At 38.2% G+C, this 25,479-nt stretch overlaps 4 protein-coding genes across 6 annotated transcripts in view; 3 read left to right on the top strand and 1 right to left on the bottom strand.

The window, feature by feature from the left end:
* The window catches only part of LOC102202112 (telomeric repeat-binding factor 2-like), a 9,123-nt gene extending 5,328 nt beyond the window's left edge, over positions 1–3,795 (top strand). The window contains exons 6-11 of the mRNA XM_005733330.2: positions 38–162; positions 510–1,043; positions 2,547–2,693; positions 2,861–2,931; positions 3,057–3,100; positions 3,456–3,795. Coding sequence (XP_005733387.1) covers positions 38–162; positions 510–1,043; positions 2,547–2,693; positions 2,861–2,931; positions 3,057–3,100; positions 3,456–3,614 — 1,080 coding nt within the window. The 3' untranslated portion in view covers positions 3,615–3,795. The remainder of the gene's footprint in view (positions 1–37; positions 163–509; positions 1,044–2,546; positions 2,694–2,860; positions 2,932–3,056; positions 3,101–3,455) is intronic.
* A 1,451-nt stretch (positions 3,796–5,246) lies between these two features.
* LOC102202405 (telomeric repeat-binding factor 2-like) lies at positions 5,247–16,764 on the top strand. Of its 2 annotated transcripts, none has more exons than XM_005733332.2 (14): positions 5,247–5,291; positions 6,560–6,655; positions 6,787–6,914; positions 7,518–7,604; positions 7,922–8,062; positions 8,288–8,412; positions 9,528–10,064; positions 10,214–10,330; positions 11,073–11,246; positions 14,264–14,392; positions 14,480–14,626; positions 15,418–15,497; positions 15,594–15,637; positions 15,941–16,764. In XM_005733332.2, exons 1-14 carry the CDS (start codon positions 5,279–5,281, stop codon positions 16,097–16,099), a joined length of 1,977 nt encoding a protein of 658 aa, XP_005733389.1. In that variant the 5' UTR covers positions 5,247–5,278; the 3' UTR covers positions 16,100–16,764. The 2 variants fall into 2 exon arrangements, with proteins under 2 accessions (XP_005733389.1, XP_005733388.1); XM_005733331.2 differs by lacking the exon at positions 5,247–5,291 and adding an exon at positions 5,608–6,243.
* nip7 (NIP7 nucleolar pre-rRNA processing protein) lies at positions 16,460–18,590 on the bottom strand. Its single transcript, XM_005733333.2, has 5 exons — positions 18,521–18,590; positions 18,311–18,397; positions 18,092–18,230; positions 17,166–17,306; positions 16,460–16,901 (listed from the first exon to the last, which is right to left on the bottom strand). The coding sequence occupies exons 1-5, from the start codon at positions 18,574–18,576 to the stop codon at positions 16,782–16,784; spliced, it is 543 nt and encodes a 180-aa protein (XP_005733390.1). The 5' UTR covers positions 18,577–18,590; the 3' UTR covers positions 16,460–16,781.
* Positions 18,591–18,689: 99 nt separating this feature from the next.
* LOC102203346 (CDC42 small effector protein 2-A-like) lies at positions 18,690–24,935 on the top strand. Of its 2 annotated transcripts, none has more exons than XM_005733336.2 (5): positions 18,690–18,776; positions 20,900–21,141; positions 22,966–23,067; positions 23,150–23,228; positions 24,231–24,935. In XM_005733336.2, exons 2-4 carry the CDS (start codon positions 21,088–21,090, stop codon positions 23,222–23,224), a joined length of 231 nt encoding a protein of 76 aa, XP_005733393.1. In that variant the 5' UTR covers positions 18,690–18,776; positions 20,900–21,087; the 3' UTR covers positions 23,225–23,228; positions 24,231–24,935. The 2 variants fall into 2 exon arrangements, with proteins under 2 accessions (XP_005733393.1, XP_005733392.1); XM_005733335.2 differs by having other exon boundaries at positions 20,897–21,141.
* Positions 24,936–25,479: the final 544 nt, after the last annotated feature.

Below are 25,479 nucleotides of genomic sequence, written 5' to 3'. Positions count from 1 at the left end.
TGTGTGTGTGTGTGTGTGTTTGGTTTATGCATCCCAGGCTGCAAAACATCTCATTGATAAAACCCCTGTGGATCAAGACAGCACAGCAACTGAAAGTGATGAACAAGCTGAACCTCAGCCATGCTCTAGTTCACAAATAGCCACTGTCCAGTTTGTACCATGGTAATCGCTTCCCTTCTCTTAGTTGATTAGTAATGTTAGTAATGTCTAATGTTAATGTAATGTCCATAGTAATGCCTATTAAGATCAGTGGCAAAACAACAGTCAGTTTGAAAATGTGTGAAGAAAAAAAATTCTCCCTTTTCTTTGAATTGGAAGTGATTATTAACTATATTAATACTCACCATTAGCAGCTGCATTAATTGTATGTTGCACTCATGTGATCACACTGTCCATGCATGTAAAAACATTTATGTATTAGATTAACAGTACATACCTTTTTGTTGTCAGGATGTTTGTTTGTCTGTTTTTCAGTTTTCTAGTGTTAATAGTATTTTATTGTCTTCCAGTACACATTCACTTATCCCGAAGACCAGGCTAGAAGCGGCCTACAAATCCCTGGCCACAGGTTTAAATAAAAAAACATTTGCTCAGTTGGAGGAAGAAGTAGACAGAGAGGAGCTGGAAAGAGAAAATTTTTGCGAACAGCTTTCCATGACATCAGAGAGGTGCACAAGTGTGGACTTGGAGGAACTGTTATTTCAGAGAGACTCAGGAGGCCCTATGGAAGCTGCCCCAGCAGACCAACCAACACAAGCAAATGCCATTCCTCCAATTTGGGCAGATTTACACTTTAAGAATCCGATTGTGCTGTGTAAAAGAGAGAACTACACTGTGTCTCGGCTGGTGGTGGAACCAGACAGTCAGGCAAGTTCACGCTGCACAACCGCTTTAGAGGAACTGGAACCTGAGGTCAGAAGGAAAAAAACACCACAGACACTGTCTGCATCTAATGAAAAAGACCGTCAGTGTCGGGGAACGGACAAAAAAGGTGCCACACCCACCCAAAAGAGCCACATTCAAGCCAACAGAACTCGCACCAGGTAAGTTAAAGTAGCAAATAGCAAGATGTTTTTGCTATCCGGTCTTTAAGTCTGACGTCATTAGCCGTGCCTGGGCCCAAACTCCGCTGCAGGTCCTTAAGTCACACGATCACTGCGGCATCACTGAGAGTTAAAAACTGTCTAAATTCTTTCATCTGTAATAAAATGATCAGTGTGGCTGTTCTACCAGGTGTAACAATTAAGTTTAACATCCAGGCATCCATGAAAACAAAATCTATGAAGTTTAACGGAGTTAGAAGTTAGCAGGGAGTTAGCTCGCTAGTTTCCATCTAAATATAATATACCATGTTCTGACTGAGAGATTTCTGAAAAAATTAAGACGTACAACTCAGCTATCACTTCCGACATAAATGAAGACAGAAAAGTAAACAGCAGTGACTTTTGTAGGGTTACTGAAGTTGGACTAGCTGGTATATAATGATGTGCTACGTGATCGCTAGCGATCATATAAACAGTGAAGCTGGAGGATGAACGCTAACCTTTTTCAACTCGATAAAAAGTTAATGTGAGGGTTCCCGAAGGTTAGGGACAAATGCAATCGCATGGCAGGATGCTGTAAACGGACCAAACTTCAGTCAGGAGAACAACTGAGATAATCCATCCACAATATGAGGTTAGTCATTAATATACTGCTGCATGGGCTGGGCTGCAGTTACATCGTAAGGTTTTAAAAACTGAGATTTAAAATGATTAGCTGTAATAAAAACTGAGAGAGGCCGACAGTGATCACTGACTGTTTTTAGGGACTTGAGATTAAATAGAACAAGATACAAAGCATTAAAACGTGTTAAATACACAACAGCCTTATTAAACACAGAGTAGTTTGGGCCGGGAAGCAGGATTCATCACGTCCTCACTTAAAGACTGGATTGTTTCCCCTCGTCCATGCCCCACAACTTATGTCTGCCCCTCAGTTTGAGAACCACTGTGTTATGTGAAAGTTACTGTTTAGTAGATACTGTATACAACATTAAAAACCGTTTGTTTCAGCTGTTTGAGTTGACTCCTCTGACTCTGCATCCAGCAGGGAAAGTTATACTGCAGCACAGCAGTTTGATGGTTTACTAAGCAATAAGTCCAAATGTGCATTTCTCACCTGTTACTGGTTACTAGATTGTCAATTTTCAATGTTTGAACTTATTTTATAATAACTTTGATGTGAAAACTAATAACAACCATCAATCCATTTTTCTGCTACTTATCTGGCTCTGGGTTATGAGGGCAGTAGCCTGAGCAAAGATGTCCGGATTTCCCTATCCCCAGCCACCTGTTTTAGGTCTTCTGAGGGTATATTTTGTTTTCACCATGTCAGCCAAATCACTCCAGCATGTCCTGGTCTCCTTCCAATTAGACATAGCAGAAAACACCCAATTAAGTCCTAAATCCTAGTAGGATGCTAAACAAAACAAAACAACTCACCCAACTGTCTTCTTTAGGTCCACAACATGATTGATATTTGACCAGTTTTATTTATTTATTCAGGAATCAGGATAATATGGACGTCAGCCGTACCACATCCTCTTCAGTGGAGAGCTCACCAAGTGAGTCACCTTCTCATCCTGTCCGACAAACAACCTCCACTCCTCACAAGGACTCTGGTCAAAAGAAAAGTCCTCGTCTTTTAAAATGGTTAGTAAACGCCAGTAACTGAGAAACTAAAAGTGGTAGAATACACCTGGGTGAATATTTCACCCAGCGTGATTGAGTAATAGTTCTAATCATTTTTAATTTTTATCTTTTGTAGTTGTGCTTAATCATTTTGCCAAACAAAAACACACTCTGGATCTTATTCACAGGAAGCGACTGTACCATGATGCACAGGAGAGCAAGGGCGATGAAGAGTCGTATGTTACCCCTAACAAGAGCGGTATGTAACACTTCATTAAATATAAAATGTTTATAAATATTCAATAAGACTAAAGCAAGTTTGCCATCTGAAACATCTGGTTTTAATGTTTTTCTGTTTGTTTGTTTTTTTGCCTTCCTACAAAGGCTCAGACATGAGCACCAATTCAAATTCTGGCCAAAGGAAAAGGGTAAGTATAGCAAAACATGCTACAAAGCTAACTTGTCACTGTACTTTCCTGTGGATGTTATTTATAAATTTATAAATATAAATAATTAATTTATAATTTATTCACATAAATTACACTAAGTCAAACTCTTTGTTCAATACAGGCATCTCCATTTACAGTTTAGCATATATATTTTGTTCCTCTTTTGCACAAAAAGTACTCATTTGCAACCATCATACAAATGTAAGTTCCTGTATGAATAATGCAGTACACATGAGGACATTTCACTTTAGTCAGTTACATTAAAAACAATTGAAACAATTTTTGGACTCTCCACAGCAGGAAAAAGCTAACAAATCTTTCAATTGTGTTGCAGAAATGGACAGAGAGTGAGACGCAGAAGTTAAAAGACGGGGTCAAAAAATTTGGAGAGGGCAACTGGTGTAAGATAAAGGAACACTACGGCTTCAAAGATCGAACAAATGTCAACCTGAAGGACAGGTGGAGAACAATGAAGAAGTCAAATATCGTCTGACTCACCAATGTCATTTTTTATCCCATCTCCATTTATTTATTTTTGTTTCTTAAGCAAGTTATTGATAATTTTAAAAATTTGTTTATAGATTTGGTAAATGTTCAGTGTTCACGGCTCAAAGATTGTTTTGTTTTGAGGAAGGGATAAAATGTTACTGTAAGAATAAAAATCTTTGATAGTCTCTTTTTGTCTGCATCTTTATGTTAATGTGTTCTCATTTGTGTTTCACGGGGTCCTAGAGGATTACAAGACATGACTCACACGTCCCTTTAGTGAACAAGGACAAAATTCAAGGCCCCCCCGTATAATCCTAAATTTAAGTGGCATTAATTAGCTTTTTAAATTGGATCCATTCTGTATGCTATTGTGACTACATGGCGCTGAAGAAAACGAGTCTCCCCATCAGGATGCTACGCAAATGTTGATTAATTCCACATTGTTATCTGTGCGGATACAATTTAGTATATACAGAGTAGATTTAAAAGTCAAAGATTTCTCTCAGTCTTGTGATCTCAGACAGACCTTTTAATTAAAGATATGACAGCAGCAAAATATCCATTTAGCTGAGATCTACAGGTATATTTTCCCCCAAACAAACTATCGGTAAAAAGAATGAATGGAGCAACCTTTTTGTGTGTGTGTGTGTGTGTGTCAGGTCTGATGCAGTGAAATGGATATAAAAAATAAGCCAAGAGAATTTAAAAATCCTTTCCTGTTTACAAGCACAAACCCATATTGAGACATACATTTTATCATTCAGTCCCTATTAAAAATAATGATGAACATGAACAAAGTTCTGCTATGACATTACTGATGGTAATTCTGGGTAAATATAGGTGCCCCTTAATGTTCTTTATTCTTCACTTACAGTATTAATAGCTTCCATTGTTTTTTCTCTTCAGTAAATATAGTGAGATTCCAGAAGTGACACTGCAAAATAAAACACATTTCCTTTTCTCCACTTCTCCAATAACTGTCTCACTTTCATATTCTGTGAAACTGTTCTTTGCTGTCATTTTCATTTATGCGTGTAGTCCAATTAAACCCGTGTAGACTGAAATATCAGTGAGCTGCCTTAAAATGAAGATTTAAGTAGGAGAGTAGTGAAATGTAGCAGATGGAAAAAATTATATATACCAAAAAAACTGCGTTAATAATGCCTTTACAATGTAAACATGTTACTTTCTGCTACTGTACTATTATTGTTTTTTTATCCAAATACATTTCTTTCTAAACAATACCAGTTATTTTTAGGCTTTAATTTTTATTTTTTGGCCCATAAATTGCATTATTATCATTCAAGATCCCCAGGAAAATAAATGAGGCGTTATTAAAATGTCACAACGGTTTTAATGGCTCAAAACTGTACAGTGCTACAGCAACAAGATAGTTTGCCTAGTCGAGGTTTCTGTAGCAGCTTGGTGTTTGTGCGGTAGGAAAGCCCTGCTTTCTCATCTGGGATTGAAACCTGGATTATCAGGGCTTGATAAATCAGAGTTAGTTAAATCTAGATCAGGTATGTGTAAAAACAAATTGTTTAAGGCAAAGAAAAAGGAAAGAAAATGCAAAAACAAAATCACTGTTAAAATTGAATGTCTAAAGCGTAATGCGCCTTCCAGTCCAGTGTGTGGCAGCACGAGGTTTTGCGAGTATACGATTTGCCAATGAGTTCAAAGAGTAAGTGTAAGATTTAGTTCTTTTCTTTTCTTCTTTTTTTTTTACTCTAAATTGAGACCAATGTATTGTTATACGTAGTATTAATTGAGAGTTGTCTCAAAGGGTGTCTTCTGGGGTAGTTGACCTGGTTATTAACTTCTGTCCGACAGAGATAAAGAGTATTGTAAGGAAAAAATGAAGAAAAGATGGCAAAAACAGTGGCAAGAGGAAAGAGGGCGGGGAGGGGGAATGAGAAGCACAGGACAGGAAGGAGTAGGAGAGAGGAGGTGGTCATATCCAGAATAAGATTTGAACATATTGGTTTAAACACTACACTATTCATAATGGGGAAACGTAATACAGGGAAATGTGACTACTGTGGAGAAGAGGAAACTATAGAAGTATCAGGTGGAGAGAAGTCAGCTGACCCCAAACCTCAGTAATATGAAAATGAAACTAGATCTTATTGATTTACTTGAAAAGGTCTCGTGAAAGTTATCAGGCCTTATTCCGGTTTTTAAAAGAGGGTTTGGGAGGATTTGAGGGGGGCGGTGTGAGTGACGTTCCGTCCACACTCCATACCAGTTGGTGGTGGTAATGCACAATTCAGCTGTTTGCCAACCGCCCATAAAATTTAGAACTAAAAGAAGAAAAGAAGAAGTCTTCCGTTGGATGTGAACGTTTTGTCTGTTTTTGTATGTGGTGTGTGTTTTGTTTTGTCTTTTTTTACGCTTTTGCTGAATTCTGCCTCTAAAGAATTGGAATGAAGCGCCACCTGACAAGCTAAACCCGGAGATTAATAACCCATCACTCCCTATGAATATGGCGGCAAAAGAAAACGTAAACAGTCGCCAATTTGATACTGAATCCGTGGTGAACCGCTGGGTAGTGGATTATTATTTGTTTTTGGCGCTAGAGTTGTTTAAAAAGGAACAATATGAGGATTTCTGTGCCATCACAGATGTACTCGACAGTAAGTAACAATCAGTTTAGCGTGTTTTGACTAGTCTACGTATCTCTGGGATTACCAGAACTATGTTTTGCAAGCTTGTTATCCTTGAAAAGTGAAGAAGTGCTCTATATATGTCAAAGTGTCACGGTTCGTGTGCTGGACTAATTGTGATGTAGGTTCGTGGTTGCATGTCCCACTGGTTTATGTCATTTATGTGACATTTTTATCAATCTTGTTTTTATTGTAGCTACTTATATTATTTTGCTACTGCCTACTACTTGTTTCATCAAAAAAAATAAATATGCATTTTTTTAGCCTTTTGATTGTTTTCTTACAGGTGTCTTGGTTCGTCCTTATGGGCCCATTGATTTTATGCCACAAAAGATTCAAGTGTGGCGGTTTCTTTGCCGGATAAATGAAGGTGACAAACCTGGTGAGATCAACATTGACCATTTATTATCACACATCTGTCAGTCTGATTCATTGTAGTGCTTCATTTGCATTGTGAATAAACACTAAAATGAACCTGGGGTTTTTTTTTGTTTGTTTTTTTTGTCCTCCCAGCTGCAGACACGTCTTCTCAGTCGGTATGTCCTCTGGAGTCAGCCCTAATGTTGCTGGAAAGTATGAGCCAGGAGTTCAGTATCCCACAACAGGATTACAAGAACGTATGCACTTCAATTAAAGAAATGGTAAGCATGTTCCTTATTGTTTTTTTTAAATCACCTATTCAATTTATGCACATGATTCGTTTTTGCATTCCCTTTCACAAAAACATACAGACACACTATTTTGTTTAATCAGAGACTGTAAATGAAATTATTATGCTGCTAACTTGATGGTGTAAATGCATGGGCGAGTGTGTGTACACATCTTTTTTTTTTTTTTTTTTTTTTTGTGCCAAAGGATGAATACATGAACTTACTAAGCCTAAGCTAAATTCATGTTTTTACATTATTAATCAGGTTTCCCAAAATACTGATTCTGTTCATCTGGATGTAGCATTTTCAGTGGGAGAAACATTTCATCACTCATCCAAGTACCTCACAGCCCATTGTTCATTCAGTGGGCTGGTTTCAGTTATTGTGCAAATGTACTGTTTATAAGGTTGGGGAAACCTGCAGTAGCTGAGACTGTCGAAGTCACGTGGATGAGCGACGAAACGTTTCTCCCACTGAAAACACTACGTCCAGGTGAACAGAATCAACCTTTTGGAATTTACTTACCTGGATCATTGAGCATGCATTAAGACATTAATCAGATTTTTTCAACAAGTTATTTGTTTCTGTCTTTAGATTATAATGCTTTCTATTAAGAATGGAAAATTTGAGAAAGCAGGAAAGGTGCTGAACAAGCACTTTACCAAGAAGATGGATGGGAGGGTGAGTTCACTAATTAAAACATATTTTTCCTTAAGCAATATTCTTTGATTGTTTTATCTTGGTAACTCTATTCACATTGATTGCCATTTTGACATTATTTACAGTGTTAAAATTAGTAGTTATAAAAATGCTGTGTAAAAGCAATAAGAGTAGGGGTACTTGGTTAAATCATGCTTGCAGAAGATGGACGGAGGGCTTTTTAGCTTTAATTGTAAACACCAAAATATTATTATACTAAATTATTGATGGTGATTCATGAAGTTTTTTAGGTGTTCATGTAGTGTCTTATATTAATGAAATATTTGTGTTCTGTGTAGAGAATGCTGTTCATGGGTCTCATCAGCAAGAAAAATAAAAAGCATGAAGTAATTGAGCAAATCAACTTTGCACGGTTCAAGATGGAGATGCTGGCTTTTTGTGAAAGGCTCTGCCCATCAAGCGTTCCCTTTCTCCAAAAGGTATGAATGCTATACTTAAGATAAAGGCTTTGTAGTTTGTTTGGGTTTTTTTGGTTTCTTTTTTGGTTGTTTGTTTCTACTTTGTGATCAGTAGGAAATGTTTGCCTGTGACTTCTGTTTATTCTGTTGAAAACCAATTAACAAAACATTGTGGATTTGTCTGTAACATAAAAGTCTTTACACTTACACTATATAAAAGTGTATATTTTTGTGTAATTCTACCAGGCTGCAAATCGGCTTATTCAGGAAAAGAATAAGGAACAAGACAGCAGTGCAGCTAGAGCTGATGAGCAAGTCCAACCGGTCCCCTCTTCAAGTCCACAAGTAAACATGGTCCAGTCTGTACCATGGTAAGATATCTGTCCCTCTCAGGTGATCTGATCAAATCTGATCTAATCTGATCAGATTAGGTTTTATTAGATCCTAATAAGTACAGTTACGCTTATCTGTGCTGAGTATTTGCACATTGTGCTCTCTTATAGTCTTAAGCTGCCCGGAGCCCTCACACAAATGCCCAGAGAAAAATCACTCCCCATCTGGACTGGGAATTGCAAACATCCATCACAGATGACTGTTTTAAATTTATTACAAATGAGAAATGTGGTCGTAGTTTCTTCATTATTCAGTAATAGTGAAAGCTATTTCAATTCTGAAATTGAGTACTACTTCCGTTAATATATTGCACACTCTGTATCTTCCCCTTGTCAATGCTGGGCAGCATAATATCAGTTGAGAACGGTTGCAGCTTGAAAATCCAATTTAGATTTCCATTTTTTTTTATTCATTGTTGTTTTTTATGATATTTTCAGGAGTACTAGATTCAGCAAACCATAAAAGGTTTAATTAGGTCCCCTTAACTTTAAAAATACACAAAATAAATCAATATAATCCCAATTTTTTTTCAATAATAATTTGCTCTCTGGTGGCCACTTGAGTACAGTGAATGCAACAAAGAACCAGTTTGAAATGATGTGAGCCTTGTAACAGAGCATGTTATACTGCTGGAGGCGGCTGTCAGTGTACATTTGGGCCATAAAGAGATGGACAGGACCAGCAGCAGTACTCAGGAAGCCTGTGTCATTTAAACAGTGTTCAGCTGGTACTACGGGGCACAAAGTGTGCCAGCAAAAAATATTCCCCCACACCATTACACTAGCATCGCATGTGTTATGCATTCAGACATGCTCTTCTCCATACATTGGTTGTACTGAGTGGTTACTGTTTACCCCCTGTTGGCTCAAAGCAATCCGCCCATTTTCCTCTGAACTTTATCAGGTTGTCTTGACCATGTCTACATGCCTAAAGTTTCTGTGCTATCATGTGACTGACTGGCTGACTAGGTGTTATCGTTAACAAGCTGGTGAACAGGTGTACCGATTAAATTAGCAAGTGAGTGTGAAAAGTTAAATATGTGGCGAGACATCCCTTTTCAGCCCCTTTTCCTTGTCTGCATCTTAATTTCCAGCAAGCATTCAACTATCCAGAGGACCAGGCTAGAAGCAGCCTACAAAGCCTTGGCTACAGGATTAAATGAGAGAATGTTTTCTCAGCTGGAGGAAGAAGTGGAGACAGAGGACCAGGAAAGCGAGCATATGTGTCTGCAACTCTCACCTGATCCTAAAATGGACACCAATTTGGACTTGGAGCAGGAAGTGTTATTTCAGAGAGACTCAGGCAGCCCCATGGAAGCTTCACCGGCAGACCAACCACCACAAGCAGATGCTGTTCCACAAACTCAGGAAAGTTCGCTCTCAAAGACAACTTCTGTGCCATGGAATGGACAGCTTTACACTCTGTCTCGGCTGGTGATGGAACCAGATAGTCAGGCAAGTTCACAGTGCTCAAAGGTTTCAGAGGAACTAGAGACCGAGGCCAGAGTAGAAGAGGCACCACAGACACTGGCTCTGTCAAATAAAAGAGACTCACAGTGTCCAGTTACTGACCAAGAAGTTTCCATACCAGCACCAAAACGCCACAGAAGGACCAACAGAATTAACAGGAGGTACTTATATTTGTTTTTTTCTTTTCCAGGAAAATGATTAGTAGGCACTATTTTCTTACAAGGTTGTAAGGTTTTGCATTTCAGCTTACTTTTAGTATTTGTTTAATCAGTGTATGGCATTAAACCTTTTTTTTTGCTTTTGTTTACAGAGTTTCAACTAGTTTTGCTGAGTTGTCAGCAGAGAGTGAGGAGGACTCTCCTCATTCTGTGGCCAGCACAGCAGTTAGTGTGAAACGTCATAACCAGTCCAGTAGTTCACCCACCAGGTAAAATATTAGAACTCTTAACAATAACCAGAAAGACTTCACCGTCGTTAGAGCAAATATGCATTCATGTATTGTCAGTTTGTTTGTAATTATTGACTGTATCTCCTTGTTTTAAGCTAGCTCAATATTAATGCTAATAAAAGTTACTCAGGTCAACTTACACTTAACAATAAACTAGTTAAAGCAGCTATTATACTTGGTTGCCCACGGTGACTCAGACAACTGTCCACACAATGAATGAATAGTTATTCCTGTTTTAGTTCTTTGAAGTCTGACTGAAGGGTGTGTGCGTAGTTGATGTTCTATAATGTTTTCACAGACATGTCCAGACAGTCACAAATCATTGGCAGGCATATGGATGTCAGCACAGAGCCTCATGAAATTTATGTAACTCAGAACCGACAGCGTGTAGTAAAACACATGAGACATGAAGCTCAGAACTCTAAACTATCCTCACTCTCTTATGTTTCCCCCTCCTCTCTAATGTGAGGGTTCAGTGCAAGTGAACAGGACTCACTTTCAAAGAGAATTCAAATTACACTTTTGTGTATTTGATGATGTCATTTAGTTAATAGTAATTGTTTTTTTTTATTAAAATTACTCTTTGTTTTATTACTTTGGTGCTTAAAAACACATATATTAAACACTACAGATAAACAGTATAGTATCTTTCAGATCTCCAGTCAAAGCAAATGTTACATTTTGAAGATAATAGTCTAACAGTCTAACTCTTGTCTAACAGAAACATCAACAAGTCAAAACAGTCGTCATCAGACAGTGAAGGAGAACCACAGAAGCTCTCAGAGCCTTCAGTGAAGGTCTCTCCCAGTCTGCTCCCTCTGCACTCTGTTCCTCAGACAAGCTCCACTCCTCACAAGGATTCTGCTCAACTCAGCAACAACTCCTATTCAAAGAAGTGAGTAGAGATAACACCAGTAGTTTTGGCTATGAATAGATAGACATCATATGTTCAAGTGTTCATCTTGAGTGTAAGATAAGTGATTTACTTTGATTTTTTTTTATTGGCCACAAAGATAACAGCAGTGAAATTACAGATGGGGAACACTGTAACTTGTTAAATACTTTATCAAGCATGGCAAGTCCATATGTACAGCTTCACTTTATACAGGCTTGACATGTCTTATAGCTAAAGATCTACTTTGGAGAACATTAACAATAACTTATTTTTCTGATGTTTGCTGTGCTGCACATTAACTGAAAACATTGAAAAACGGTTATAGATTTTTAGATTTCAAAATGAATTACTCTTACCTACGATGTATATGACACCAAAGCAATCGTCTTAATATACATTGTAGCTTAAGAGGCTGGATGGAATCATTTCAAACTATGGAGCAGAAAAGTGTGAATTAATGGAGAGAAAGAAAAAAAAATTCCAACAGAAGAGACGTGCAAAAGACTAAGATTAGCTCAGAAAAAGAAAAATGCATTAAAGAACTAGCTTCATCAGAGACCCATTTAAGATTATTGAAGACAACAAAGAAATCCCTGGAAGAACACCTTGGAAAATGCACTCTGACCCTGCAAAGTCAAGGGTCAGAGTCCATCATCAAAGGAAAGCTCTCCAACCAAAGGTTCTCAATTGACAACAAACAAAAAGCAATGATATCTGAGAAATCCATCAGAAGATGCTATGATGCAAATCTCAGACCGTGAACAGATCGAGCAACTCAAGCAGGATGCTTGTAGGGACCTCGAGAAATTTGATCACTCTATGCTCAAAGCTTTGGGCCTTCCAGTTTGGCTTGCTGCCTCATGTACATTTTCTCAAAAGTGACTTATAAATTTATTTATAAACTTAAAGTTGGTTAACAGCTTTGTGGCATCATTGACTCTCATTTGTACTTTTCCCAGATCTAATCATACTCGTTGAAAGTCTAGCCAGCCTCTACAAAAAACTATTGCATCAAAAATAAGTTTGTCTTTGTTTCCTCATCTTTCTTCTATTGTATTGCTTCGTATTCTTAAATCTCTGTATCTACATCATGGTTTAAGACCTGATCCTTTTTGCAATGATAGTGTATCCCCCACATATTTTGTTTTTTTATGAAGAAGTTATTTATTGAAACATTTATATACAGGGAGTGCAGAATTATTAGGCAAATGAGTATTTTGTCCACATCATCCTCTTCATGCATGTTGTCTTACTCCAAGCTGTATAGGCTCGAAAACCTACTACCAATTAAGCATATTAGGTGATGTGCATCTCTGTAATGAGAAGGGGTGTGGTCTAATGACATCAACACGCTATATCAGGTGTGCATAATTATTAGGCAACGTCCTTTCCTTTGGCAAAATGGGTCAAAAGAAGGACTTGACAGGCTCAGAAAAGTCAAAAATAGTGAGATATCTTGCAGAGGGATGCAGCAGTCTCAAAATTGCAAAGCGTCTGAAGCGTGATCATCGAACAATCAAGCGTTTCATTCAAAATAGTCAACAGGGTCGCAAGAAGCGTGTGGAAAAACCAAGGCACAAAATAACTGCCCATGAACTGAGAAAAGTCAAGTGTGCAGCTGCCAAGATGCCACTTGCTACCACTTTGGCCATATTTCAGAGCTGCAACATCACTGGAGTACCCAAAAGCACAAGGTGTGCAATACTCAGAGACATGGCCAAGGTAAGAAAGGCTGAAAGACGACCACCACTGAACAAGACACACAAGCTGAAACGTCAAGACTGGGCCAAGAAATATATCAAGACTGGTTTTTCTAAGGTTTTATGGACTGATGAAATGAGAGTGAGTCTTGATGGGCCAGATGGATGGGCCCGTGGCTGGATTGGTAAAGGGCAGAGAGCTCCAGTCTGACTCAGACGCCAGCAAGGTGGAGGTGGAGTACTGGTTTGGGCTGGTATCATCAAAGATGAGCTTGTGGGGCCTTTTCGGGTTGAGGATGGAGTCAAGCTCAACTCCCAGTCCTACTGCCAGTTTCTGGAAGACACCTTCTTCAAGCAGTGGTACAGGAAGAAGTCTGCATCCTTCAAGAAAAACATGATTTCCATGCAGGACAATGCTCCATCACACGCGTCCAAGTACTCCACAGCGTGGCTGGCAAGAAAGGGTATAAAAGAAGGAAAAACTAATGACATGGCCTCCTTGTTCACCTGATCTGAACCCCATTGAGAACCTGTGGTCCATCATCAAATGTGAGATTTACAAGGAGGGAAAACAGTACACCTCTCTGAACAGTGTCTGGGAGGCTGTGGTTGCTGCTGCACGCAATGTTGATGGTGAACAGATCAAAACACTGACAGAATCCATGGATGGCAGGCTTTTGAGTGTCCTTGCAAAGAAAGGTGGCTATATTTGTCGCTGATTTGTTTTTGAATGTCAGAAATGTATATTTGTGAATGTGGAGATGTTATATTGGTGTCACTGGTAAAACAAAATAATTGAAATGGGTATATATTTGTTTTTTGTTAAGTTGCCTAATAATTATGCACAGTAATAGTCACCTGCACACACAGATATCCCCCTAAAATAGCTAAAACTAAAAACTACTTCCAAAAACATTCAGCTTTGATATTAATGAGTTTTTTGGGTTCATTGAGAACATGGTTGTTGTTCAATAACAAAATTATTCCTCAAAAATACAACTTGCCAAATAATTCTGCACTCCCTATACAGTGCTTTTAAGCTCATGACATTATTGGTAGCCAATGAAGAAACACAGACACTGCTCACTTAAAACCACAGTGTACAAGTTTAAACCAGATAACAGCTTAAGGCATTAGTAGTGATTTAGCATTTTGCAGTTAAAAGTTTCTCTCTACTTGTACACATTGTGCTGTTCCTTTTTATAAAACCTGGCTGTTTAACTTCAGAAATAAAGAGTAAAACATTTTAATCACCAATCACTCAAAACAGGTCGTTCCTTTTACAGAATATCATTGACTTTTTTTCTCATCTTGCAGAAAGTCTAAAAAGTCAATACGGTTATCGTCAGACAGCGAGGAAGACCCAAAGGAGCCTGTGACCTGCAAGAAAACTCCAGTACAAAAGCCTCATAAGCAGCTGCCCAGTGATCCTGTGGACAATCAAGTGTAACTACAGAATCTTGTATTTTATACCGGTGCTCTAGACGACTAATTAATCATATGATATTTGACCAGTTTTATTTACTTTGACAGGAATCAAGATGATACAGATGACATCCATATTACAGACTCTTCAGTGGAGAGCTCGCCAAGTCAGTCCCCTTCTCACCCCATCCCACAAACGAGCTCTACTCCTCACAAGGACTCTGCTCAAAAGAACATCCATTCCCATTTAGAATGGTTAGTAAACACCAATAAGTCTGAGAAAGTAACAAGAGGACTGTAATATGTTAAAATGTAACATTTTGAATGCTTTACCCTTTTGATTGGTGCACATTTTGATTTGGTTTGAAGGTGTGAAGTTCCAGTCAAGGATTTAGGGTGCCATGTCATCTGCTAGCGCAGGTGGCAATTGGTCTGCTGTGTTCTATTAAGCACAAAGTACACAAAGCAGGCTCTTACCAGGACATTTTAGACCAGTCTGTGCTTCCATCTGGAGATGCTGGTTTCCTTTCCAGCAAGACTTAGCACCTGTCTACCCACAAGCTGAAAACTGTTGTCAAAGCAACCTGAGCTTTGATAACATTTCAGCAGTTACTCAAGCTAATTGCCTTCATGCCACACCACACTGATGCAGCAACTCATAGCAAAGGAATCCTAACCAAGTGTTTGATTTCTAAATAAAAACCCAGTATGAAATTAGTATACTGGATATTTCTGTTTTTAACAATCTGAAATCATGGATTTCTGATTTTTGAGCTACGGGTCATAGTCACTTTTTTATGGTTAGAAATATTTAACATTACTCTATAAATATAGAATAAAGTTGACTATTTTTGAATTGTAAATGTCTCATATTGTTTTTTATATGCACTAGTCATTAGCTGAGGATATTTAATATGTGATTACGTGCAAACACACACGAGTATTCCTCCCAGCATATCTGATTAATAGCCCTAATTATTTTTATCTTTTGTACTTGTGCTTAATCATTTTGCCGAACGAAAACACATTCTGGCTCTTATTCACAGGAAGCAACGGTACCATAATGCAAAGGAGACCAAGGAGGTATGGAGCGACGAAGAATTGTATTTTACCTCCAAAAAGAGAAGTAAGTAATAGTTCGTTGAATATTCAACTCGAATTCATGGAGTTTAGATGATGGGGTTCAAATAATTTTGTGTATTTTTTTTTTCTTCTCACAAAGGCTTAGACATGAGCACCATTTCAAATTCAGGCCAAAGGAAAAGAGTAAGTATAGCAAAACATGCTGCAAAGCGAACTGGTCACATTACTTTACTGTTGATATTTGTACTTAAATGCCTTTGTCACATAAATGTGTGGAATAGTCCATAGGGAGGACTTCTTGTTCAATATCACACAGTAATTTGCTGCTTTGCCTTTTGTTGCTATCATACAAATTGAAGTTCCTGTATCAAAACCATTGCATGTTCAGTCACTTGCACTGGTATTACAACTTGATCTAAAATGCTGTCATTTTTAGACTTCCCACAGTGGCAAATGGCTAACCGACATGTTTTTACTGTGTTGCAGAAATGGACAGAGAGTGAGACGCAGAAGTTAAAAGACGGGGTCAAAAAATTTGGAGAGGGCAACTGGAGCAAGATAAAGGCATATTACAAATTCAAAGATCGAACAAATGTCAACCTGAAGGACAGGTGGAGAACAATGAAAAAATCAAATATCGTCTGACTCACCAAAGCCCATTTCATTTTATCCCATCTCCATTTATTTGTTTTGATTTGTAAATGTTGAATGTTTGTGGGTCAAAGATTGTTTCTTTTTGAGGAAGGGATAACAGAAATTGCAGTAATAGTGACTATTGTAGCATCTCTGCAGCCCTAAATGACAAACCCACTTGTTGAATTGATACAGAGATGGGAATAGCTTTAAAAGTCAGTATGTTACTCAGTCTTATGATCTCGGAAAAGCAGAACAGACCTTTAATTAAAGATATGAAAGCTGCAAAATATCCATATAGCTAAGATCTACAGGTAATTTTTTCCTCCCACACAAACTATTTGTAAAAAAAAAAAAGATTTAAATTTAAATAATACAGAGATGTGGATTTATTTCAAGATTCAAGTTACAAAAAACATACACACAAAAACAAAACCCTTCTCATTTAATACAACAGGGAGGGGACAAACCAGGAAATTCTGCAAATGGCAGAAGTGAGTCAATAGACAGATTGTTTGTTTTAGCCTCTGGACTGTAGGGAAGTGTTCCAGGTATAACAGCTGCTCGTGAAGTAGGAACTTTGATCAGATCATGTCACTATAAAATGTTTGGCAGCTAAAAGTTGAACCTTTGACTTTGAGTGAGTGTTACTGTTAAAAATAAACAGTTTGACAGTCCACTTGTTTCTGCATCTTTATGTTAATGTTTCCTCATTTCTTATGAACTCGCCGACATCAGCCTGGTGGAACACAACGATAGACATGGGGTCCACTCGCCGACACTCCTGCGTAGACTTGGCCGCCACACCAAAACCCTGAAGATTAAGACAAACAGCCAGCCTATAAGTGCCTTTTGTCATATAACCTTGAGTTAATCAGGTATTAACCTCTTTTTAGTACATGAGTGGATCTATCCAATACCCTATTGTGAATACACGGCACTGAGGAAAACAAAACATCTGCATAATATGTGCTTTGTTTTCCAGCATGAGTGTTACCAACAGGAATATGTATCTTTGTTGTACTGTGAATACTGCCCATAACAGTGTGACAAGAAGAGCAACCTTTAAAGGACTTACCAGAGGCACATCTGCCATGGAGTAAACCACAACTCCCTGATACTGCATCGTGTTCTCAGTAATTCTGCCAAGACCAGATTTTAGCACGTGGTTCCCATACAGGAAAGACTGCTCTGTTCCAGGTTTCACCCACACCTTAAACTGAATACATGATAGTTTCAAGTTATTCATACATACATGAATGAGTCCAATATGACAGCACAGATGAAAAGCTTGAACAATAAAGAGAAAGCCTAGAATTTCTAAGCACAAAGAGCTACTTCTCTCTTGTTCTCATAATATTTATAAACTACTTAATACAGGTTCTCGCCATTTAGGGTCTTCAAAAAGCAAAAAAATACATTCAGTTAAAGTATCCATGTAGCTAAGATGTGAATCTGTATGCACAGATATGAATCTTCTCACCTATGAACTTCAATTTGTTGAAAAAAGATCTATTTTTATAGAGCATGTTAAGCCTAATGCAATGAGATGGAAAAAAATAACAGCCTGTTTATAAGTATAAACAAACTTTTGTACAGCACAATTTTTCTTGCAATAAATCTGTAATAGCACACAGAATTGCACATGAGCCTGCAAATCATGTCCAGTGTTTCCCAGCAATGAACAATGATTTTATTTCTGATTGAATATTTTGATTCTCCATCTGTATAGTAAACAGCTGTTTATGCATGTGAAAAACAATTTCTACCCGTTGTGTGTCACTGATCCTAAAAACTGGTTATACTCACTCCACTACTTTACATTTTTGCTGTAACTCTTTCAAAAACCCTTCTGGAAGATGATCTGGTGGCATAATTCAGAATGAGCCTCTACTCTAGAGGACTTTAGTAATACCCGTATTGTTTCGTTTCCTACATCTTATTTAAGCTCCGCTCGGTATATTGGTGGGAGGGATGACTTGGCTGTGTGTTGTTTATAGTCACCTTTGCATATGGAGCAAGGAAATCCAGGGCTGTGATGTGCAGGCGGAACTTCTTGGTCTTTGTAAACTTCCCAAAACACGTACCCACTGACATGAGTTTGTCCCGGGAAAAGTTGGTGGCCAGCTTTAAAATTTTCTCACTGTGGACAGAAAACCAAACGCCTTAATCCTTACATGTACGGACAGGTACCCAACATGCGTGTTAATTAACCAAAATTACCTCATGTAGTAGACTCTGTCATGGTGCAGCCTGAAACAGTAAACGCCGTCTGGTCGGTCCACTAGAAGTTTTATGTTTTCACCAATGCTGTTACAAGAGAAAACACATGGATCACACACACATTCACAGCGTGAGCTACCGGGCTTGCTGAACGTGTTGGTATAATTTGAACCTTTACAGGCTAACACGGCGCAGAAACCGTTCACTCACTATTTAGATAACTTCTCGAACATCGTTTTGGTCTCTTCTTCTGTTAGCGGCCTCATATTTACTACTATAAATCCTTAACGTTAGCAACGGATAACGTGTCTCCTGTGAGAAAAAAACGTGGGTTAACGCGGAAGCAGTAATGCTTTAAAACGGAAGTTGTGTGACGTAACAGTGATCACAGTTCCTGGTTTTTTGCCTCCTTTAGCGATCAGTTTGGACGGACGTGTTTTTTCTCCGGTAAACCGGTCGCCATCTGGTAAGTTTTCTCATACTAAATAATTACAATTCACAAAGAAATCTTGAGGAGTAGTTGGCTCTAATTGCGAAAACCAGCAATTGTTTCAGCTTTTGTTTTAATTTAATAACTGAAGTCACAGCTTCCGAAAATGGGCTGCGTTAGCTCCGACAGCTAGCTGTCAGTGGAAAAAAACACAGACCCGCGGCTATCATCGAGCCCGTGAACGTTAGCTGGAAAGCTAGCTGTATTAGCATGTGGTAGAGCTAACACTCCGATTTACTAAAGCAGTTCAGTTCTAATCAACGCCGACGCCCCGGCACAGCAGCAGTACATGTGTTGAACTGCACCCAGCTGCGAGCTGTGTTCAGACTGGTCATGTAAAGCGTCTTTGCCGCAGCGGGGCGAAGTTACATAACGCTCATTTGTTTGTAAATACCGATTAAGTTCCAGTAATCCAAGATCACCGGCAGAGTTGGTAATCCTTAAAGGATGTCAGATGTGGTTAAAATCATCATTAAACACGTCTGCGCTCATTTTACGACTCTTGATAATATGATTCAGTTGCACTGAGTGTCAGCGGTGCATAGCGTCAGCTGCAGAGTCAGTGTTACAGACTGGGAAATACACTCCGTCAGCGAGCACTTCGCTTTTGGCAGATCATTTGATCCTCCTGTCACCAATTGTTTGACAGCCAGAAGGCCTTCTACTGTGTCTTTCTGAGGCATCGACCAAAAAAAAACCGATTGACATTTCGAAATATGTGGTAACACTGTTTGATTATATCACCCTGTTTTGTGTGTGTGGGGTTTTTTTTTGTTTGTTTGTTTTTTGTTTTTTAATCGTTTTGTTCGACTTGTTTACTCGTTTCAGTGTGAAATTTCATTGTTTATAATGTTTTTATGTTTGGTATTAATTATTTTGAGTATTAGTTTAGTCTTTTGTGGCTGATATTTGGACAGGAGTTGCAATACAAACACAACACTCTGTAAAGGGAGTTGGCTCACATTGAGAGAGTCATCCAAAACACAAAGCCTCCCCACCCTAGTTGTGTTGACACACTTGACTAAATTTGACAAAGACTGATGATGATTTTAAGATTATTTTATGTAATTTAAACTTAAATATGCACCCAATTTTAATTAACTATAATAGCTTTGTTGATCATGTTTAACTGCATTTTCTTTGATCCTTGTAAACAAATTAGTAGATTAGTGATAATCCCACAAGTTGTTGTTTTTTTGTTTTTTTTAAACAACATTTATCCCTTTTAACTACCTTTTTTTCCTAAGATATTTGTCAGTATAGCAACATTTACCATACTGATATCTTAAAATAAAAATTGTCATCCAACACCAAATTGATGGCCACAGTGTGCTTCCAAAATCAAATTTCTTTCCTTCATTATATAATTAAGTATATTTTGAACAAGTACAGTACAGTGAAGACAGTTTTATTTTTTTTTTATTTTCCCAAATGGTGCTCCACATTTTCTGTGCTGCTGCCCTATTAGTGAAATAAGCTTCTAGACGATTTCAAGTCCACAGAGATGTTAATTAAAATGGAAAGCTTATCAAGGTGTTGGAGCTAATAACAGCTTTCTGAAAATTGAAACACTGGCTGTTCGTTTAACCTCACAGCCCAAGGTTGGATTCAGGTAGTAAGTTATTTACCACCGGAGATTAACCACAAAAGGGAAAGTAACAGTGATCCCCTGGACAGCTTGTTGAAATAGAGGCCACACTCTGGCCCCATTTCTTTTTCTTAAGACTTGTTACAAGAGAAGTTCAATTTGAATATGGTGAACTTTCTGTTTTTAACCTTCTGACGTAAATGTTTCACCATGCCTCATATGTAGTATGTGTGTCTGACAGTAGTTTAAACGTATGATTAAAAATAACCATAGATTACCTCATCAGACGCGAGATGGTATCATACAAAAAGTGGCAAGCTTCCAAGAAAGGAATTTTTAAATATTGTTTTCAATCAAAAGTTGCTTCCTGTAAAAGTAAGTCCAGGGAACTATTAGCTATGGGGAACATGAGCAGCCGAAAGCTGCTGATACACATCAAAATATATCAGCAATTGATTGAAATGTGTTTTTTTTTTTTTTTTTTAAATTTCTTTTGTTAACGTGTCAGCAGGTGTGTGGTGCTCTGAAGTGGGACAAGACTTTTCGTGCCAACGGTTTACCCCCAAGAAGCCACTGGCCTGTGTCTGTCATCAGTTTCCGGCGTGTGTTTGTGGTTCTGGTAACACGGAACAGGAAGACGGGCGTAGAGACGTCTGAGCAGAGAGAGGAAACTGCTGCGGCTTCTTCGTTGGCCTCAGAATGACTGAGTTCTGGGTTTGTTTCAGTTGCTGCATTGCAGAGCAGCCACAGCCTGTGAGTATGAAATTTGCAAGAAGAACTGATTTATTTAATTTAAGCTGCCTTGTTTTTAAAAGTTTTTAATTTGAATATAGATTAACAAAGTAGCATTCATCCAGTTAAACACATCCTGGCAAAAAACACTTTAAATATATTTGCTAAAGGTTATCTGTTGGCAGACAGACAGTCTGGTTATAATAGGGAACTGTTTGATGTCACAATAATAACCCCTGTCCTGCCGCAGCAAGTCTAAGTTGTTGAGTCCTTTGGAATGATCGTGAGTAATGTATCGATTACTCATCATATGTGGTTTACTGCTCAACTAATTCAGAGTTAATGACAAAAACATGCAGACCTTTGTACATTTCCTGTTTGTATTAAACTCCCCAAGTAATTGTTCTCATGGAAGGCTTTCAAATTTAAATTAACTTCTGAGTTTAGAAAACAAAAACTTCAATCAGAAGTTTCTTGTAGCTGCTCATAAGACGGGCACAGTGATTGGGAGGGAATTTGGATCATTCCTCACTGAAAAACTATTTGTTATTATATCTGGGATATCTTGACTTAACATTGAAGCTATCTAGGTCATGCCACAGTATCTAAATTGGTTTTAGACCCAGACTACAAAACCTAGTTTTCTTCATTTAAAAAAGCAAACCAAGAAAAACCCTTCTTGTTTATTTACTTGTGTGCTGTCACATGATCTCCCATGACAGCTGCCCAGATATCGTTCTGTAATGCGGTTATGAATTTATTGCTGCTTTTGTGAATGTGAGGTGTCGCGGACCTGAGCTATAAAAGCAGCTCAAGATAAGCGGGATTTATAGCCTCGCAAATGTGTCCGTCTGCATACAGTTTTCAGTCAGAGAGGGGAGACGGGTTTTCACCCACGCGAGAAACACTGCCGTGAAGTCCTCCTAGATCCTGACTGCGTCTCGCTGGAATCGGATGACGTATGCGACTGCCAAATGTTAACTGGTTGATAAGTGGGACAGAAAAGAGCAGGGAGCAGTAGCAGAGTTCCACGGGAATAGGAGATCCTGTTAAAAACTTCAAAGATCAAAAAATAATGTATGAAAAGCACAGACAGTGATTGCAGTGACAGTTTTCATTGTTTTTAATATTCGGTTTCACTTCAGCTTTTGTGTTTTATAACTTCGTTCTTCTTCGTGTTTGGCTCATAGACCAAAAACAACATGAGCCACAGTTGTCCACAGATTGTTTGTAGCACAGACAGTCAGGCCCTGGAGCGGAGTGGACAGCTAACACGCTCACTCTGCTCCACCATAAATCCCACTGTACTTTCTGCACCATGTTTTTATGGATGGTGTTTTGTGTCGGCTTGCCAGTACTCTTTTGTTTCCCTCTAAACATAGCACTCCACATTTTGGCAGGTTTGTTTTCTTTTCTGTTTGCCCACATTTGTCTTATTTGCCCACAGAATAGTTTGAGAATCTTTACAGTGAAGCATTCACATAGATTTAGTTTTTCCAGCCTGAGTGTGATTAATCAGTGTCCATCATAGAAATTCTAAACTTTTCCCTGTTGTAGGTTTAGTAACCCTGGATTGACAAAACAGATTCAGTAAAACTTCATCACTTTGGTAGTGAACTATCTGTTAACAGATAAGATAACACAAATGATTAGTTTTTACCTTTGTCTCAGTGCAGATCCACTGTACTTCAAACAAAGATTTAAAAAGTAAACTGATAAGTGTTTAGTTTCTGATTCACACATGCTCTTCTCAGTTCCCAGTGATAGTAATATTTGCTTTGTGTGTAGTATGGTAAGTCTACTTGTGATATTAATATTTAAATTTAGATTTTTGCTACTTTTCAGAAACGGCGGCGAAGGATCGATCGCTCCATGATTGGGGAGCCGACAAACTTTGTTCATACCACACATGTAGGCTCAGGGGACATGGGCCTGGGTTTGGCATCAGTAAGTTTTGGTTTTTTTGTTTGTTTTCACTGAATTTTCAAACATGTGTTTTCAGCCAGCTAACATTTATATATTTCTATAGGTCGACCTAGTTCAGGCCCAGATGAAATCTAAAGGAGGATACGCGCACACAAGTTCTGAAGGTTCGCAGTTGTAACGAGGTGAGAGATGTCCTGATATCCCTTAGTGAAACTGACATTAACCACAGATTTTTCACTACCCCAAAGCCACACAAGCACAGTTTCATCTTGTTTTCATGCAGCCAGAGCCGACTTATAAAAGGTCAAGTTTGTTTTTGAGTGAATTTTCGTTTTTTTGGGGGTTTTTTTCCCTTCCCTAGCAAAAGCAGTATTTGTCTTGTTCCTCTGTCTTCCAGTTCTTTTAAATAATAGATTAGAAATATCAATATCATATAGGATGTGTGAAATTCTAGACTTGGGGCTCTAGCCATAAGTCAGTGATAGTGTCAAAGTTCTCGTGACTGTTTCCATCTTGTAAACCTCAAAAGTTTGCTCCACCCATGCACTGTCAAAAACAAGTGATGGCAAATCAAGCCTGCACACAACAGCAGGCTTGCCTTATGTGGCTTTGAGAGGAAATGGGAGAAATGCAATGAAGCACATATTTACACTGTACTGTGCATGGTATTGTTTTGCTGATTACCTCTCAAACTGTCTTTGTGAGCGTGACTCAGCTGTCAGAGTAATGACAGTGTAATCGTGCCAAAGTCAATTAAAAAAATAAAATAAAATAAAATCTTTATTATATAAAAATGACATACTTTTTTTTTCCTCTTGACTTTACTGAATTATACTTTTTTTTTTCTTTTTTTTTCTTTTTTTAATTAGCCTTACTTTAGCAAAATTATAGCTCTCTACTGTCCTAAGACATCAAGAAAGCTACATCTGCAGGGTTGCTTTTTTGGGTTTTGTTTTTTAAGGTGGGGGGTGTAACCACTCCCACACAGTGTTGCCATAGGTGCTAAGACAGATCGAACCCAAAGATATCAAATACTTTCTGGGAAAAACACAGATGACTGTAAATTTGACCAAACCAACTAAGATTTTAAAATTGGGACTGACAAATGCACACAGACACAAAAGTACACCTCCAATCAGAAGCAACTCAAATCCTAACATTTGTTCCACCTTTTCCTCCAACAGCTCTTCAGTCTTGTGGAAACTACTGTTGTTCATATAAGGAAGAATTTTCAAAAAGCAGTTCTGTCCATAAAGGACACAGGACCAAAAGATGAAACTACTGCTTTACCTTGATGTTGTATATATTTTTATTTTTCCATTCCCTTTTTTGTTTTGTTTTTTGTTTTTAATGAAAGCACTGCTATCCATTTGCTGCCATACTGTTGCACTGTAAAGAGAAACTGTTTAAGAGTAGGGAAGAGGGTTTAGAAAGCTCATAATCTCAGACAGACGTATGCTTGTGTGTATGCATGAGGAAAATTTACTTCAAAGATTCTTGCTGTTGAAGCCAATTTGGATGCCTGTATTTATTATCTTGATTTGACAACGGACCTCATGGTGGCTGGGCCACGCTGGAAAATTGGAACATTGAGTTTCCTTCTTTATCCTCAGAGGTTTATCAAAGGACAGGTAGCAAGGCAAAAAAAAAAAAAAAGCAACACGTTCATAGTTTTATTCTGAGAAATACTCATTATACTGAGTTGCTTTCAGGGTTGAAGATTGCTGTTTTTGTAATAAACTTGAAATGAGTAGAGTACACTGGACCATACATTGTACACTCACACTTGCTTAGGAGTTCAGCATTGATTTCAACTGTTTTTTGTTTGTTTGTTTTATACTCATTTAGATTGAACCATATAGGATTTTAATAAACTATTAACTTCCTAATCTGCCTTCCTGAAGTCATGTTATTTGTTTTGCTAGTGCGATTTGGAAGCTTAAAGCTGAAGTAGGCACAAATCTGGAAAAGGCAATGTTTTAAATGATCACCTTTCTCCCCTTTGCTCTTTGCTGTTTTGTCAATAACCTCTTTATGCTAGATTCTTGAACAAATAGGCTTGACCAAAGGTTGCCACGTGACTGCTTCTTATGTAGCTTCACTTAACGATACCTTTGCTTGTTGGTGGCTTTTTCTGTCATCAATCCACCATCTGAAGGCACATTTGTAGGTCAGCCAATTGAGAAGACTTGATTGTCTGTCACAGTGGGCAAAATTTTTCGATTGATAGAAGAGCTTAGAGGCGGTGCAGAAGGCTAGTTTCTTGCAGAGCACATTAAAGTACAATATGCTGAATTGTTACTGTGGAGCCTTTGCCTACGTATGCCAAAAATGGTGTCTCCCCCAGCTTTAATGCTTTGAGCTTTTATTTATTTTTGCAATTGCATGTTTTTGAATGCTATGTGTTTTGTTTTGGTTTTTTTGTTCATTTGT

The sequence above is a fragment of the Pundamilia nyererei genome, unplaced genomic scaffold (genome assembly GCF_000239375.1).
Source record: "Pundamilia nyererei isolate P.nyererei 1_Seehausen unplaced genomic scaffold, PunNye1.0 scaffold00051, whole genome shotgun sequence".
Classification (NCBI taxonomy): domain Eukaryota; kingdom Metazoa; phylum Chordata; class Actinopteri; order Cichliformes; family Cichlidae; genus Pundamilia; species Pundamilia nyererei.
Note: the sequence above shows the minus strand (reverse complement) of the source record. Positions and strands in the feature narration are given on the sequence as shown.